Raw genomic sequence first — 16,869 nt, 5'->3', positions numbered from 1 at the left:
TCTATTTGTTTGTCATTTTCCCCTTTTCCTCGTGAATCATTATTTATGGCAGAGGGGGGACATAAAGGTGCCCGCTAGTAGAATGGAGGCTGGGAGGGAATTTCTGACAAGGAGAGCATGAATGTGTGTTTTCCCTAAAGGTCACCAACAGAAGGGGCCTGGTCTGATCATCTCCTCTTAGAATCCTTACTCAAGAGCATTAACTAATTACCCAATCAGAGAAATGAAAAAATATATATATTATTTAAAATAACCAAAGGTAATTATAACCCGGTTGTTGACACTAATGGTGAATAATTGATCAGAACTTACACACAATCAATTGTCAATGCCCCCCCGCCCCCCCCTAAAAAAACGTGAGTGCTTGTGTGGTGTTATTTTGTTCCTTCCCTCTGGGCATTGCCTATGAAGATCCACTCAGTTCCCATTTGGAGGCAGCCCCAAACCTCACAGCTGCTTCTTTAAGAATCTTGGATTTAATTTGTTTTCAGTTTCATCTAGAACCAAGTAACATTGGGACACCTTTTTAAAAGATGCTTCCTTATTATCTTGGAGCCACACTTAAACAAACAAACAAAAATCATTCTTCCTCTTTCCTTTTACCTGGGGTTGCAAAAGAACAGACGGCAGATTTCCTGACTCATCCCATTTGCATTATATTTTACCAGTAGAGTCCTCCTCCCAAACAGCTTCAATTTTTATCTTTCTTAGAAAGAGCGAGAACACTCTGCCCTCAGCAGAGGGAATACAAGCCTATTTTCTCTGCCTAGAGGGTGGAGGGTGCAGGTGCCAGCTGAGACTATAACCCTCTGTTTGCAGGAGATGCGGGTGAAAAAGCAGAGGAGAGCATGAAAATGGGGGCATTTGCTCCTCAAAGTGGGGGTAGAAGTGGTGCCTCCCTCGCCTACCAATGCCTGACGTCCAAGTGTGTAGCATCAAACACCGGTTTCCTAGCATTCTAGCCCAAGCAAAGGGAAGGGCTGGCGTGTGGTTTCATCATGGCCAATAGAAAGTAATTTCCAGCAACTGGAAAATTATATTGTCATAGATTACTTCTCCTTATAATAAGCCTTTAAAATATCTGCAGGGATTTGTCACTTACATAAAGGTTTGCAAATACATCAAAGGGATATGTCCCCTTTGCGATTTGTAGAAATTCAAATGATGTTAATCATAATATCCACATATCACAGACTGTTGTGTATTGTTCCCAAGATTGTCTCTTGGGTTAACACATTTTTTTAATGTTTAAAATGTTATTTTTGTAAAAGGCAGTTTAAAAACACATATTTAATGGGTGTATTTATATCCTTAGTTTGGGGTTAAAATGAAAGTTTTCCTCGGGATTTTCAATGCACTGGGAAACTAAAGAAAAAGTATGTGGTGGATAATCAGTGTAGACTGTTACTTGGAGGAACTTTCTAATAATCCAGCGTATTGTTTACATTTGAAAAGGGATGCCTCCGACTGAAGAGATAAATGGCTTTGTAATGATTTTTGCAAACTGATGTCTCTTTACTGCGACTCGAGCAGAGAAAGTTTAGGGCACATTTTTTCCATCACGTTAAGAAACAAAAGGGTCGACTTGACTCTTAGCCTCTTTGATAATATTTCAGGGCGATTTTAAATGACCCTAAAACGCACGCGGCCAGTGGAGGGCGGCTGCTCCGTCCACGTTTTCCGCAGCGGTGCGCACGGCCCAGGTCCAAAGATGCCGGATAAACACGCGCGGGAGGACAGCCTCGCGGGCACCCGGCCGCTTCCGCGCTTTCTGGACCTGCTCGGCGGCGGCAGCGGCGGCGGCAGCGAGGGATGCGGGATGCGCGGAGCCCCGGGCCGGGCGCCCGGCCCCTTCCTCTCCGCCGCCCCCGCGGCCTCGCCGCAGACAAAGGTGGATGAAGTTCTTTTTAAGTTTCAAAGGCAGTTGCCCGGCAGCTTTGCAGAAACAATAACTCTTTTATTGGGAACAAATGTTGACATTTGACGGGCGCGGAGCCTGAGGCCGCCGGGCAAGCGCTCCCCTTGCTCTCGGCAGCGCCCGGCCCCGAGGCCCACCTGAAATTAAAGCGCGAATTCCGATAAACCTGCTCTAAAGCACCCGGGGCCGCGCGGGGTAGAGGCCGGCCGGCCGGACCGCAGGCTGCATCCCAGCCGAGGAGCGGGAGGCCGGGCCAGGCCCGCGTCCCCAAGGCCCCGCGTGCTCGCCATTGCGCGCCCCCCTCTCCTCCGCCTCCGCTACCATCTGCGAAAGTCTTCGTAGGCCAGGACGTAATGTTTGATTAGCTAGATTTTAAAGCAAAAGATAAAAATCAGACGCAGCAACTTCCTTCCCTAAGAAGGGTCTCTCTGCCTCTGTGTCTGTGTCTCTATCTGTGTCTGTTTCTCCCTCGTCTTCCCTAAGGATCTGCGTGGAGAAACCATAACTCACTCTGCATTTCCTTAAAAAGATCCCGCTAAACACCTGCAGCTTTTATGTGCTTAGAGCACATTTCAAAATCAAGTTTTCCAGAAAGAAATTCAGGTCAGGAAGGCAGGGTGGGTAAGTTATGGAAATCTTTGATAATTTGTTGGACTTATAAACATCAAAGAAGATTCGTTAGCCTGGGCTAATCTCCTGTGCTGCTTTGAGTTTTCACCCACTGAAAGGTATGCGTTGTCCCTGAGCGGAGGGCTGCCGTGTGTGTGTGTGTGTGTGTGTGTGTGTGTGTGTGTGTGTGTGTGTTCAGTTCCAGACGGAGACAGCTTTTATCCAGGTGTGTGTGTGTGTGTGTGTGTGTGTGTTCAGTTCCAGACGGAGACAGCTTTTATCCAGGCTTCAATTTCTGAACATGTGCAAGGAGATCGAGTTTTGCCTGGGTTTCCTACTTCCCCACTCCACACTTCTTTAAGAGATGGAGTGCCCTCAGTGTGTATATTCACTGGGGGCATGGTCTTTCAGTGCTTAATTTGTTAAATATTGTTAACTTTCATACTTTTCACTGAAGTCTTCAAATATTCAAATTATAATATTGCATATAGCAGATATTGCTGCCATGTGCATTGTACTCCCTGCTGATTTAGGAAATATAGCTAATATTAATAAAAGCAAAACTACTTAACGCCTTCGTATGGCAATGTCAAATGCTATCTGGAGGGAAAATCATTATCTTCACAGTAATTCTACAAAGCTTTCATCTAAGACAAAAACAGGCAAAGGAGCTCCCGCCTCACTTTTATGTCCACAGACTCGAATTTGTTTTCTTCCAGACATGCTGCCACAGAGTAACCAGGCTGCCCACGTGAAAAATCTTCCCTGTTGCCAAGAGATAGCTCAGATCCAAACACGTCAAGGTCTCTTACTAGGAGAGGCAGGAAGGAGAAAAAAATAGTTGTGTACCCCGGAGATTCGCTTTCTGCTAACCTCCAAATGCTTATCTACTCAAAGCCAACAAAATGCCTGAGAAGTAATAGAAAACCGAAACCTTGGCCTGCGTCTCTGTTGGCAGTCAGACCCCACCGTTCCTCCCCACAGGCATGGCGCTGTGACCAGTTCACAGCCCCCTGGATTTGCCTCAAGTATCTAAGATTACTTTCAAATACACTTTCTAACAAGACCCCAGCAAGAGGCCACTAATTTCTAAGGCACAAAAAGCCACTGGAGAGAGATCCGTTTGTCAATATCAACTGGTCCAGCAATTTCCCATCCTCAGACACATCGGCCTATCGGAGCTGGCAGATGTTTAGACAAGATTTTATAAATTGTTCAATATCAGCCCATAATGAACCCCAACTGACCATTCCAAAGCAGCTAAAAGCATCCGGGACGACCCCCGCTGGGATCCAATAATGCTCTCAGGCTGCAACATTATTAATCATGGAATAAAATAGATGAACCTCTTGAAAAATAAGTGTATGATTGATTAAAGGGCAATCTAAGAAGCTATTATTCTTGTTTTATAACCGTAAGTTATATTCACTCAATTTATCTTTGGAGAGGAAATAAATGATTGTTCATTTCTTTTCTGAAATTATATTATATGGATATCCATATAATTTTGCTGAAAATTAAAGTGACAGTTTTGCTGCTTTTATGATACTAATCAAAGGGAATATGTTCCCTGACTACAAATTCTAGGCTTGTCCTATAATTAGATAGTAACACAATAACGAGGCAATAGGCTAAGGTTCTTTAAACTTTTCTTTCCCCCCAGGGTAAGGGTAAGAGTCACTGTAAGGAAAATAAATCTCCCCTCCCAGATTTTCGCCGTGTGTTTAATGTGAGTTATATGAAAAGGAGAGTTAAGAAGTCATCCAATAAATCTGAATAATCTACGCCAATTTGGATAATTCCAAGGTTACAATAAACAATTATTTCCCTCAATAATTTATGGTGAAGGTGTAACTATTATCCATGTTATCACAATTCTCTAGTTACTGAGAAGGTTCAATAAGCCTAGACCAGAAATAAATATAAAATGGATCCTAATGCAGAGGCATATCAGATCATTATATCTTGCCAAGCTTTTAAAATGTATACTAACAAGCCATTTTCATATTCAGAACACAGAATCTGAATTTTCTTGCAATGCATGTGTATATAAATAACCTAAAACCACACATATCTCCCTGCTGTGTACTTCTCTTCCATCTGCCTTTTTGTAGGAGCAGGAGAAGGGAGAGATTATTTTACACATTTTCATTGAAAAGCCTGAGGTCAGATCACCTGGGCAGAGGGGCTACTATCACCAGGACTCCCTACCCACATCACTCTTCCAGGACAAATGAGCCCCAGACACCACACTGTTGTAGACTAGTTTGCTTTTATTTACAATTTAAGATATAAATTAGTAAAGAATTCTTGTTAAACAACCAACAAAGATTATATAACCAGCAATGTTCAAATAAAAACCAGGCAGAATTTATTTACAAAAGGTTTAGATTCCATTGCAATACAACTTGCATAAATTACTAGAAGCTTTATATCATTATAAAAATAAATATCAAATTTGTTTCCACTTCTTAAGTACTCAAGTTCTATAATCACGTTTTATTTCTACTGTGTACATCTTTTACAAATAAACTTTACAGTAAATCCTATCACACCTATAGAATATATACCGTGGCAATGAAGTGATCAATTCAAGATATCCTGAGAAAAAAGATTGTTTTCAAAAGTCACACATACATTGGGGAAGCTATACTATGCCAACAAATTCACATATGTCCAACAAAAGTCTGTTCCAATAGAGTCTGTGGGTTGGCAGTGCCCTGTGGATCCTTCTCTTTTACAGTGGCACAAGATGTGGTCCGGATTTAGAGATCATTTTTTTTTTATCTGTATATTTATGAACTTGGGAAGAGAGAATGGCCTGCTGACTTTTTTTTTCCAAAGCAATTGTGACACCTACCTGTGGACCAAGGAAAAGACCAAATCATCCCAAATCCTTCAGTCCCATGCCAACATCATCATATTCTAAACAGGAGTCCATCTGAAATGGTTTTGCCTCTTTCCCATCTTCAAGATCTGTGATTAATAATTGTGCCTACTTGTAAAGTGGGTATTTTTTGAGTCACTGCTGTCAGCCAGGCGAACTGCACAGCCCTACCTAGTCCATCTGGACATAGGGACAAGCCTGATAAAAGACTAGACTAGTCCTTCTATGTCTCCCCAGTCTGACTCTACAAAGATCATCTATAAAGGGGTTTGATACCCCAAGTTTCAGGAGCACTCGCTCATCAAAGCAAGTGTCTATTAAGGGTCTAGCATAGTTAAAAAACAAACAAAAAAAAGTTCCAAATTGCATACAAATACCCAGATTTTAAGAATCTATATTTTTCCAAAGAGAAAACAACAGCAATAAATACATTCCAGTTAAAGGAGTGATTCTGTAAAGCAGAACTTGAGCAGAAAAAGAGCGACTCTCTAAAAGAGCACGGATCCCCTCCCACTTAAAGGGGAAAACAAAACAAAACAAAAAAGGGGGGGAGGGAAGATTGCAATGCTCTGTCCTCAAACCCCGTGACAAAAAGCAAGAAATACACATTAAGCAAGTTTACAGGGCAACTGGTTCGGGGAGGCTCCCCAAGGGGTAGGGGGGAACCCCAGGGAGCCCACTTACTTGCATTGCTGTGTGCGGCCCTTCTATAGGTAGGGCTGGAGGCCTCCACCAACCACGGTGCAGCCCTCACTGGCATCTGTCAGGGGAGGGGGCAGTTAGTCAGAACCCACCCCCAGAGCCATCAGTCTCCCAGACAGCAGCACAGCCACCAGCCTGCACACCCACGCACGCCATGCCCTTGCCCCCTGCGCCCAGCGAGGAGTTCGGGGGAGCCCGCTGTCTCCACAACCGCTGCCTGAGACAGACTTCGCTCATGTTTCCGCGTCCTCATTTTCTCTCCCCCTCGACTCCTTTTACAGGTCTTATCAGCTCAAGCCTGAATTATGAGCAACAGAGACGATATAAAGAAAAGGAGAGAAAGAAAATAGGCTCTCGTTTTCTATTTTGAAGATTTAAAAACTAAGGCCTCTGGGAAGAACTAGAATGTTTTGTTTCCTTCCAGCCAAAGGCAGAAGAGGAGATTCAGCTGAGACTCTATAAAGGGACAGAAAACATAGAAGCTTAGGCTCAGTCAGCAGGCGGAAAGCTGTCTGCTGCATGTTGTGGCAATTTGTGTTTGCCCAAACGAAAGCAGTCACGAGAATACTAATAACGGTAATAATGATAAATCAAATGAAAAGTCAGTTACAAGGCGGCAAGTCCCGCTGCGAGGCAGGATCGCCTGGCCCTCCGCCCCCTTTCGGCCCTCACCACCCCTTCACTTCTAACTTGGAGTCCAAGAACCACCGTCCAAAGACGTCCTGTCTTCTTCCTGTTCTCGTGTAAGCGACAAAGCTTCCCCGGCCAGACCTACAGGTCCCCCGGCCCCTTCCCCGGCTCCTCGAGGGTGCTCACCAACCGGGGACCCGCCGGCGCCCCCTCCCCCAGGGCCCCGCGGGCCGCAGGCCGCCTACCTTTCTTGGGCTCGTAGCCGCCGCCGGGGGGCCGGTAGTGGGGCTCCAGCGGGTGCGCGCCCGCCTTGCCCGCGTCGCTGGCAGCCTTGGGCGCCGCGTGCAGCGCCTCTCCGGGGGCCGCGGCCGCCGAGTTGTACCGCAGGAGCCCCTGGCCCTGCAGCGCCGCGTTCAAGTTCCCGTAGTTTGTGTAGTTGCCGTAGAAGGGCGACGTGTAGTAGAGGTGGCGGCCGAGCAGCGGCGACGCGGGGTAGGGCGAGCCGCCCGGCGGCGCCCCGGACGAGGCGGGCGCGGCGGCCGCTGGCAGCCCCGGCGGCGCGCAGCCCGGGCCCAGGCTCGGCTGCTTGAGGTCCGACGTGGCGATCTCGGCCAGAGACCACAGCTTGGGCTTGCTGGCGGGCGGCGGCGCGCCCGGCGACGTCCGGCTGCCCAGGGGCGTCTTGCCGCCGCCGCCGCCGCCGCCGCCGCCGCCCCCGCGGGGCGCGGCCTCGGATGGGGGGCTCAGCAGCGGCGCCTCCACGCCGGTGAGCGGCGACGAGGTCACGGGCTTGGGCGGCGCCAGGTCCCGCTCGGCCCCCTCGTCCTCGTCCTCGTCGTCCTCCAGGTCGTCGTACTTCTCCTTGCACTCCGAGCCCGACTCGCACAGGGGGTCCCCGGCCCGGCACGGCAGCTTCTCTCCGTCCGACTCGGCGGAGCACGAGTGATCCGTGAGCGAGTCGACGTGCAGGCTGATCCCTGCAGGGGCGCGGGCACGGTCTGTGGCACCCGGGGGCTCTCTGCCCCACCTGCTCCCTCACTTCAACCCAACCCGAGCCGCGTCCTCTAGGGAGCGCGACCTCCCAGGACGCGCACACCGAGGAGGAGTTGCTCGGCCCCGGAGCTGTCAGGCGGCCGAGGCTCCAGGCCCGAACCTGGAGCGTCGGGCGGGCAGCACCCGCCCATCCCCCCGCCTCATCCTCCCTGACCTCAGCTTGGCGCCCCGCCTGGGAAGAAAGCCCCCGTGACCCTGCGCCCGCCTCGGCCCCTCTCACCTTCGTCCTCCGCCGAAGTCTCCGTGCCCTCCTGCGCCTTGTCCGGACTCTCCTCCTTGCTCCTTGCCGAGTCGCCCTCGTCCTCGTCCTCGTCCTCGCTTTTGTTCCTGGGGGCCCACGTCATCTTGTTCTCCTTCTTGAGGCGCCGGCGCGCGTTGGCGAACCAGGTGGAGACCTGCGTGAGGGTCATCTTGGTGATGATGGCCAGCATGATCTTCTCGCCCTTGGTGGGGTAGGGGTTCTTGCGGTGCTCGTTGAGCCAGGCCTTGAGCGTGGCCGTGGCATCCCGCGTGGCGTTCTTGCGGTAGGCCGGGTCATTGAGCTGGTACGGGTAGGCCGCGCTCCCATAAGGGTGGTAGCTGATGGCGCCCGTCATCCCGGTCGTGTGTGCGTCGTAGGGCGCACCCTGCAACCGACAAGAGCCTGGTGAGCGGATCGCTTGGGGGACCTGCCGGGCGTCAGTGCCAAGGCGACCCCTCCGCCCGCCCGTGGCCGCCTTTCCCACGATGCCTCCGGCGCTAGAGCTGCGCTTCCCGCGGCAACAGAGCAAAAGGACGCAGCGGGTAATTTAAGGCCAGCTGTTGATCAAGAAAAGCGAAACGGTTTTATTATCAAAATTTCCAACTATTTCACTTTCCTAAAACGACGCATCTTCCCCCAAATGTCCCTGGGCCGCCGGTACAGACGTACACAAATACGAACGTACACACAGGCCCACAGGTAGTTTCTCGATATCTAAATTTCTCTGGATGTTAAGTGCCGCTGCCTAACCTACTCCCCCTCCCCCGCCCTTATATGGTTAAAAAACTACCCTAGAGCCCCCGCTCCGCTATTCACCGCCCTAAAGCTCGGCAAATCCAATTTGCAACTCAGAAGCCAGTAACCGTTTCGAATTCTTCAAATACGTGGTAATTAGCATGTTAATTCAGCCTTTAACGTTTAAATTCGAGACTTTTACAGCCTTCGCCGAGGCCCCAGCTACTCCAAAGCTGCCCCGGAATTCCACCGAGCGCGGGAGGTGGCCACAAGCCCCCGTTACGGCCTCCATCATCTAAAACGCGCTTCGCCACACCCGGCCGGGCCCAGCTGCAGACCCCGAGGAGCGCGGGCCGACCCCGGGTCGGGGAAGCAGGAGCTGCTCTCGGTGCGCAGGGGACCGAGGCGGCACTTAGCTGGCCAAACGCCGGCCGACACGTTTTTCCGAAGCATGGCCTGTGGGACAGATTAAGGCTGAGATCTTGGCGGCCGAGCCCCTGAGCCTCTGCCGATGCTCCCTCCCTTCCCCACCCCGGTGACCCCAAGCCCCTACAAGTAGATGCTAAACACTCGGTAATCGTCCCGGAGGCCCCATTGGCGCCGACCCTCGCGCCCCGCGCCGAAAGAAGCGAGCCCCGGCCCGCTCCGGACTGCTGGCCGAGCTTCGGCGCCTGAAAGAAGGACCACCCAGGCCAGATCCCATCCCGACCCCAGCGGAGTCGCACTTCACAGGCTCTTGGGGAAAATGACCCTTGCAGCCGAGGAGAAGGGCGTGGAGCGCGAGTCTCGGCCCGCGCTCAGGACGTCGCCGGCCGACCGCCCTGCCTCTTGCCCTGGCCTCTCGTCCCGCCAGCAGCGCGGCGACCCCAGTCGGCGACTGCGGAGCCACCTCCCACGGCACGTTCCCCGCGGCCCAGCTCGCGGATCCCCGGCCCCGCTCCGCCAGCGCCGCGATCAGTGTCTCCGCGCCTGGCGTCCTGCGTCCAGCCCTCCCGCCCGCCCGTGCGCGGTTACCATGTAGGATGGGAAGCCGGCGGCGGCGGCGGCAGCGTCGGCCGAGTACTGCAGCGGGCTGCCGAAGCCCGTGGCCGCCTGCGCGGTGAAGGCCGCGGAGCCCGGGTAAGGGCTGAACGCCGAGCCCGACGCCGAGCGCGCCAGCTCCTCGCTGCGCGGCGCCGCCAGTGCCGACGCGCCGTACGCCGGGCACGAGTATAGCGCCAGCGAGCCGGGCGCCTGGTACAGGTAGCCCTGCGGGTAGGACATGGTGGGCGCGGGGCGCCGGGCCCGCGTCACGCCGAGCAGCGGGCAGGGCGCGCGGCGCCCTCCATCCACGCCCGGCCGGGGCGCGGCGCGGCGGCGGCGGGCGCGGGGACCGCCGGCCGAGGCAGGCCGGCCTGCGCACTAGCCCGGGCGGCCCGCGGGCCGGGGGAGAGGCTGGGCTGCGGCGGCGGCGGCGGCGGCGGCGGCAGCGGCAGCGCGGAGCCGGTGGGCGCAGCCGCGCGCCAGGCCGGCGGTCGGGGTTTGGGGGAGTCTGGACTCGTGAGTGAGGAGTTGAGGAAGGAGCGCTCGAGTTTCCGAGGGACATTGGAACGCGGAGCTGTCCGTCACGAGCTCATCTGCATATTCGGGCGCCCGCCCCCTCCCCTGCCCCGCCCGCTTTGCCCGCTCCAGCCGCAGGGCCGCGGCCGGGGGAGGGGCGGAGACAGGCCGGGGAGGGGGCGGAGGAGCGGGCGGCGGGAGGGAGGAGAGAGGGAGGAGGAGGAGGTAGGGACGCGCAGGCTTTTGTGGCGCAGTCGCCTCTCGCGCAGACCCAGCCCGCGGCTCGCGGCCCCGCAGCCTGGCGGGGCCGAGCAGTGCGCACCCCCTCCCACTCGCGCGGACTCCCGGCACCCGCCCTCCCACCTTCCGCAGCCAGCCCCCCCAGACCCCACCGCGCTGGCCCCCTTCCCTCGCCCCGCCCCCAGCTCTGCCCGCGAGAACCCGGCAGAGGCCGCCGGGCTGCCACCTGGGGGGACGAACGGCCCGTGCCCCCTCTCCGCCCGGGTGACTGAGCGCAGGAACCAAGTGCCAGGGCCGAGGGCCGCGGGTGATGGGGCGGGAGTGTGGCACCCGAGGCCCGGGTCCTCCTGGGGGTGCCGTGCGTGGCGCTGACTTCCACCTCCCTGCGTCCACCCTGCCTGCCGCGCGGTGCGAAGCTCCCCGCGTGGCCTCGCGTCTGGTCTCCGGCCCCGCGCCTACCAGCGTGTCCCCGCGGGACCCGGATACGGGGCACTTTCGTTGCGAACTGCCAGGAGGGCCCTGAGGTGAGCTTTCTGACCCCAAGTCCGTAGTGGCAAGCCGGTCCCGGGGTGTTAGGACTTTCTGCTCTAGGAAGCGTTTTAGCCCACGCCTCCAGTGCTTCGCCGGGAAGGCGCCGCCAGCCCAAAGGGTTTTATTTTATTTTGTTTTAATAAGTTGACTCCTCTTTCGGATTTGTGTTGTAAAACACTCTGGGGAATGATTGTCACCGGACACACCGCCTCTGGCACGACGTGAAGCCTCGCTGTCACTCGGGAAGGGACGAGAAAACGACAGGCTGGTGGCACGGGCGGCGCAGTCGGCGGCACAGGTAGCTCAGGTAACAGGCGACTCGGGAAGTGCTTCGCAGGGCCCAGCGGCGAGATGCTTAGCAAAGGGCCCTGGGACTCCCAGTCCCTCGAAAACACCCTTCTCCCCATACCTTCTCCGGGGGCCGGGCCAGTGGAAGCGGGCGTCTGGCGACGGGGCTGGGGGACGGGGTGGGGGGGAGGCCACCGGTGGCGCTCAGGAGGTCCACGGTGGGTCGGGTGTGTGCGGATACGGCGGGGTGGCCCACACAACAGGTGCCACTTCCTCGGCGGCCGTCTCGGGTGGGTGACCTGTAGGGGGAGAACGCGGTAGGTGGGAGCTCCGGCCCGCAGACCCCCCCCTTCCCGCGGCCCCCTGTTGGTTGGGCAGCTCTCAGAGTGGCCAGAGTTATCGCGTTCTGGTCGCGGGCGCCGTGCGCGCGTCCTGCGGCCGCTCTGCTGGCTGCGGCTGCAGCGCGGGGACCATGAGGGCCCCAGTCTGCGGCCTGATCGCCTGCGGAACCTTCGAGGCCGTCAGGGTGCGTCTGTCTTTCCCTAGCTCCAAGGGAACCAGATGTAAACGGCAGTGCCGGGCTTGAGCAGAACCCACCCTCCTTGGCCTGCGGGTGCGTGTCTCCCGGCAGGTGCGGTCCAGGCCCTTTAACCAGCCGCCTCTCCCCCAAGCCCCCAAACCACTCGCTCCCTCCTGTCCCCCCACGCTGCCTACAAACCCCAGCCCGCTCCCGCCACACCTCACTCGCCACCTCCCCCCCCAAACACACCCTCCTCCGCCCCGCCCCTCCCCCACTACTTCCCACACACTCTGGGCCGCTGCGAGGACCCAGCAGGGGAGTTTCAACAATGCTGTGACCCCAAGCAGGACGTCCTAATTCAGTTCAGGGCAGATATTTTAAATCAATTATCCCAGCGTTAAAAAGGAAAGAGAAGGAGAGAGAGCCAGAGGCCCCAGCAGCCCTGTGGCGCATGCCTTTGACAGGACCCAGGGCATTTGTGGTCTTCCTGGGAGGGTATTCGGCCGGGAAGAGGCCATAAATGAGACAGACGCACGTTGATGACCAACATCAACAGCAACAGATCAGGTTACAGGCCTTCGGTTCGCTTCCAATTACATAGCTGAAGTGACAAAATCAGGTCTAATGTTTATCTCCAAGGCAGACTGGCCTGAGTATTTCCATTTCTAAAGACCAGTCCCTGCTGTTGTCTCCTTAGCATTTGGGCCGCCCCCCCTCGCCCTCCCTCCCCTCCCTCGACCTCTCTCCTGGGCCTGATCTCTGCCAGGGGCAGAAAAGAAAACAGCGAATTATTACAAAAACATCCCCAGTTTGGAGCGGGAGCCTAAGCTCCGATACACTCGATTTTGACATCAATTAAGTGTATAACCAGACATGTGCACGTGGCTTTGGAGGGTCTCGACTCGCCCAGGGTGCATCTCCAGAAAGCGCCGCCTGGCTCTTCTTCCCTCTGCCTTTAGCTCGGCGCTGCTGATTCTGAAGACAGTCTCTTCTCTGAGTGTGTTTATCCCCCAGCAATTATACTCCTCGACTGGAATCTAAATTTTCCGTACTGCTGCCTGCTGCTAATAAAAACCGTCTACCTTGCGCTATTAAACAGTCGAATCGCCCTACACGCCGTTTTTATTAGTAGTGACTGTAGCAAATTAAAATGCCTACGCAGAGACATTAAAACTTACGCTCAGCATTGTTACTGGGGTATGTAAACTCCGTTTCGCTTTAAAGCTCTCTGATTTTTTAAAATCACTCTCCCTTTTCGTAGATGAAAGTTGGCTGGGTCTTCTTTTTAAAAACTCAATCGAAAGAACAGGCTGTATGTGTCGAGGCTCGACGCGGTGGCTGGGAGCGCGGCCGCCTGCGACGGTGGCCTGGATTCGCTGGAACTGCGTCTCGGGTCACCGCGGGGAGCGCTCGGCTGCGCCCCGGGCCGCCAGGCCGCCTCTCTCCGAGAGCAGGGACCTAGATGCTTCGCTCACGGTCGTGGAGGGTGTTCAGGCCTGTGGAGCGCCTGGGTCCGGACGTACACTTGGCTTCTGTTGCTTTCAGTTGCCCTCCAAGCTGGATTTAAAGAGAAGGGCCGGCGCGCAGGGCCAGCCGGGTAAGTGCCCGGAAAGCGCGCTCACACCGAACCATTAACCTGGGCAGTGAGCTTTCAGGTTTACGGTGGATCCCCCGCCCCTTTGCCCCAGATGTGCATTCAAAAAAAACCAAAACAAACAAAAAAAAAAACAGCGGGCGTCGTGGTGGTTAACACTGTCACGTTTCTGTTTCTTGTCCCAACAGTGGCCGATGCCTTTAGAACAAGTCGGCGTGGACATGCACGTTTCAAGGAGCTGTGGTTTCCTGGAGGCCAAGCTCTGGGAAAGGGCAGAAACGCGCGCGGGCTTGGGCTCCGGGTCCTTCCCGGAAAGCGGCGGCGGCGCAGGCCGAGGCGCCCTCCACCTCCGTCCTGGGGCTCCCGGGAGCCGGTTAGGCTGAGCGGCGACGCGGCCCGAAGTCGTGCGCGCGGGCGGCGAGGGGGCGCTGTGGCCCGCAGCTGCCACCTCGTCCCCACCGCGGTGGCCCCGGCGCTGTCCCCGGCCACCGACGGGCGGCGGGCTTCCCGGACCTGCCTCCTCCCACGTCGGTTTGATTCGGGGAAGAAGGACAATAACACTGGAGCATTTCAATAAAACCTGAGTCTCACTCGACCTTTCTCTCTTTCCGCCTTTTGCCTTGTCTTCCGGGGAGTTTGTAAGAGTTTGGTGGGAAAATAGGTGCCATTGTGGAGCGTGTAAATTTGGAGGGGGGTCAGTTAAGATTAAAGAGACACATTTTACGTGGTTCCCCCGAATTAAGTCACGTGTGAAATCTAAGTCGTTTCAATGTATAAGGCACATTTCCAGTGTGTTCCTAACCGAGTTCTCCTGTGCCCGCACTTCCTGGCGGGACTGCGGAGCGAGCGACAGCAAGAACCAGGAGAAAGAGCGCGAGAGTTCGGTCCTGCGTTTTCCTTTGTTTTTCTTTTCTTTTTTTGGAAAACCGAAACACGTCGCTATAAATTGTACAAAATTTAAGTCAAAATGAAACGTAAATGCCTTCCAAGCGGGGTTGAGTCCGCTCACGATTCTATGGACACTTTGGATTTCCGAGGTTCTCAAACTCTCTTCTGATGCGGCCACGTGTGTCTGGAAAACAAAGTCGTAGGCGAACCCGCGCGAGGCCCAGGGGTCCCCGCCGCTCCTGTCCAGGAGCCCCGAGCTGGGACGCGGCCCGGGGTTTTCAAACGGGCCCGAAAGCCTGGGCCCTGCGGGCAGCGCCGCGGGTGGGGACCCGGGCTGGGGCCCCAGGACGCAGGGAGCTCTCTTCTGCGCTTTCTGGGCTCAGCCGGCGACCCGGCTCTCCCACCAACGGCTCGACCCCAGAGCTCGGACGACTGCGAGGTCTCCTGGCCGCTAACGTGTCCCTCCCGGTTTCCTTTAGTGGCAGCACAGTGCCCATCCTCTCCACAGATGCCCCGCCTCCGACGCGCTTCCCGAAGTTTCTCCCGCGCTGCGCCCCAAGAATCCTCCCCTCGCCATTTCTCAGCATCCCGCAGGCTCGGACTGCGTGCTCCCCTGGCTCTCGGCTCATCCCTCCTCCCCACCCGTCCGGAACCGCAGACCCTAGTGGCGAGGCGTGCGCGCGGCCACGCGCCCAGGTCCCCGCCGGCGTCCGAGTCCCGGGCCTGGAGCGCCGAGCGGGAACTGGATGGCGGGTGCGGCGGGGACAGGGTCGCGGGCCGGGTACGAGATGAGGGATCCGAGTTACTGCAGACCCGTTTCCGGAGCAGCGAAGACCCGAGCGCCCTCGTCCTGCAATCGGCGGTTGTCTGGAAGGAGAAGTGTTCGAGAGTCCTCAGCCCTCCACGTTCACAGCGTGGACTCGCACACACGTGCGCGCGCACACGCGCGCTGCCCGGGGAGGTCCGCGCGCCGCGGGAGCTGCTCTGGGCAAGTGGAAAGAGATAAGAGTTGTCAGTTTTTTCTTTTCCCTTTTAAGTGTTTCTGCAAGACAGTCACTGGAAGAACTTAGCTCACCTCCATCCCCCACCTCTCCTCACCCCACCCTCAGTCCCTCCGGCAGCTACTCCATCACTCGCTTCGCCTTCTCCGTTTTACCCTCCGGAGCGCACCGTGGGGCGTGAGTGCGGGTGTGAGCGCGCCCAGGGGGCTGCAGAGACCGCGCGAGTCGCTCCGACCGGCCGGAGTAGGTAGGATCCTCGCTCGCAAGAAAACATGGGAGGAGAAGGAAGTGTGTTTTGACAATTGCTTTCATCAGAGAAGCGAGGCTGTATAGGGCGTTTGTCTGGGGCCACGCTTCATATCCTTTTGCCAACTCTCGCTTTGTGCACCCAAACGGCTCGCCCAGACCACGATTCGGCGGCGCGTAGTCAGGGCCACACACCAGCCCTCCCCAAGCTCTCCCACACACTCTGACACAGCTGGGTTGCAGAGCCAGGGGTAAGGGAGGACTTTTTTTTTTTTTTTTTTAATACTGGAGGGAATGCAGAAAGAAAAGTTTGATACATTTGATTGCATTAAAAGTAAAAAACTTCAGTTGGATAGAAAATAAATTGCTGACACCAACCGGGGAGAAGATATTTGCGGCCCACCTAAATGGCAAAGACTGCTCTGCAGAATCAGGAAGGGTTCCCAAGGTCAACGGGTGAAGGCAAGCCACCCAGTGGAGAAATGGGTCAGGGATGCAGGCAGACCCTCCACCCAGAGGAGACCTAAGAGCCACGTTAGCAGAGGCGCACATTCACTCTTGACAGGGAAATCATACAGTGTATAAGATGCCACTTTACGCCCACTGGATGACACCAAACAAGGCCCAGGGTGTGCAGAGACAGGGCACTCACTCTCCCTGCCATGCTAGTTGAAATGGCTACAAAGGAACTAGGGAGACATTTGGCCACATCTGAAAGAGCAGGAGATGCCCACACCCTCTCACCCTTGGATTCCGTGCCTCATTGTCCACCACAAGAAGAATGCCAGGCAGGGGCACGGAGGCCCCAGCACAGAGCTTGCAGCATTGTTCGCAAAGTGCAAGGCTGGAAACGTCCTAAAGGGCAGGAGAGGCCTGGGTACAGAGTCTATGGCATATTCCATGGAACAGAATGTCCCCCAGGGATGAAAGTGAGTAAGATAGCTCTGCTGGTATCGACATGAGTAAGTCCTGAGAATATAGGGTTGAGCGGGGAAAATAATAATAACTTTTTTAAAAGGATACAGACAACTTGATGCCGGTGACAGAATTTGACAAAACCCAGCAATATGTGTGCTATTTACACATGGGGGTGGGGACTGCAGTAATGCTGTGGGGAGGAAGGTCTCCCCACCGCTGCAGGCCCACTGAGTGCCTGGGAAGAGGGGTGAGGGGAGTCCACTGCGTTAGTCATGTTTTATTTCTGAAAAATACATCTGCTGCAAATGTCTCAAAAGATTATTAACTTG

At 55.4% G+C, this 16,869-nt stretch overlaps 2 protein-coding genes across 3 annotated transcripts; one reads left to right on the top strand and one right to left on the bottom strand.

Annotated features, from left to right (window-relative positions):
• Positions 1-4,853: 4,853 nt before the first annotated feature.
• On the bottom strand, positions 4,854-10,114 carry IRX2 (iroquois homeobox 2). 2 transcript variants are annotated; one of them, XM_082621657.1, is made up of 5 exons: positions 9,790-10,114; positions 8,020-8,425; positions 6,992-7,723; positions 6,099-6,174; positions 4,856-5,387 (listed from the first exon to the last, which is right to left on the bottom strand). In XM_082621657.1, exons 1-4 carry the CDS (start codon positions 10,036-10,038, stop codon positions 6,122-6,124), a joined length of 1,440 nt encoding a protein of 479 aa, XP_082477783.1. In that variant the 5' UTR covers positions 10,039-10,114; the 3' UTR covers positions 4,856-5,387; positions 6,099-6,121. The 2 variants fall into 2 exon arrangements, with proteins under 2 accessions (XP_082477782.1, XP_082477783.1); XM_082621656.1 differs by having other exon boundaries at positions 4,854-6,174.
• Positions 10,115-11,310: 1,196 nt separating this feature from the next.
• On the top strand, positions 11,311-14,082 carry LOC309804314 (uncharacterized protein). Its single transcript, XM_082621658.1, has 3 exons — positions 11,311-11,392; positions 13,155-13,490; positions 13,676-14,082. The coding sequence occupies exons 2-3, from the start codon at positions 13,208-13,210 to the stop codon at positions 14,062-14,064; spliced, it is 672 nt and encodes a 223-aa protein (XP_082477784.1). The 5' UTR covers positions 11,311-11,392; positions 13,155-13,207; the 3' UTR covers positions 14,065-14,082.
• The last annotated feature ends 2,787 nt before the right edge of the window (positions 14,083-16,869 follow it).

The sequence above is a fragment of the Mesoplodon mirus genome, assembly GCF_964341445.2.
Source record: "Mesoplodon mirus genome assembly, chromosome: 5".
Classification (NCBI taxonomy): domain Eukaryota; kingdom Metazoa; phylum Chordata; class Mammalia; order Artiodactyla; family Ziphiidae; genus Mesoplodon; species Mesoplodon mirus.
This window is presented reverse-complemented; position numbering and strand designations above follow the sequence as displayed.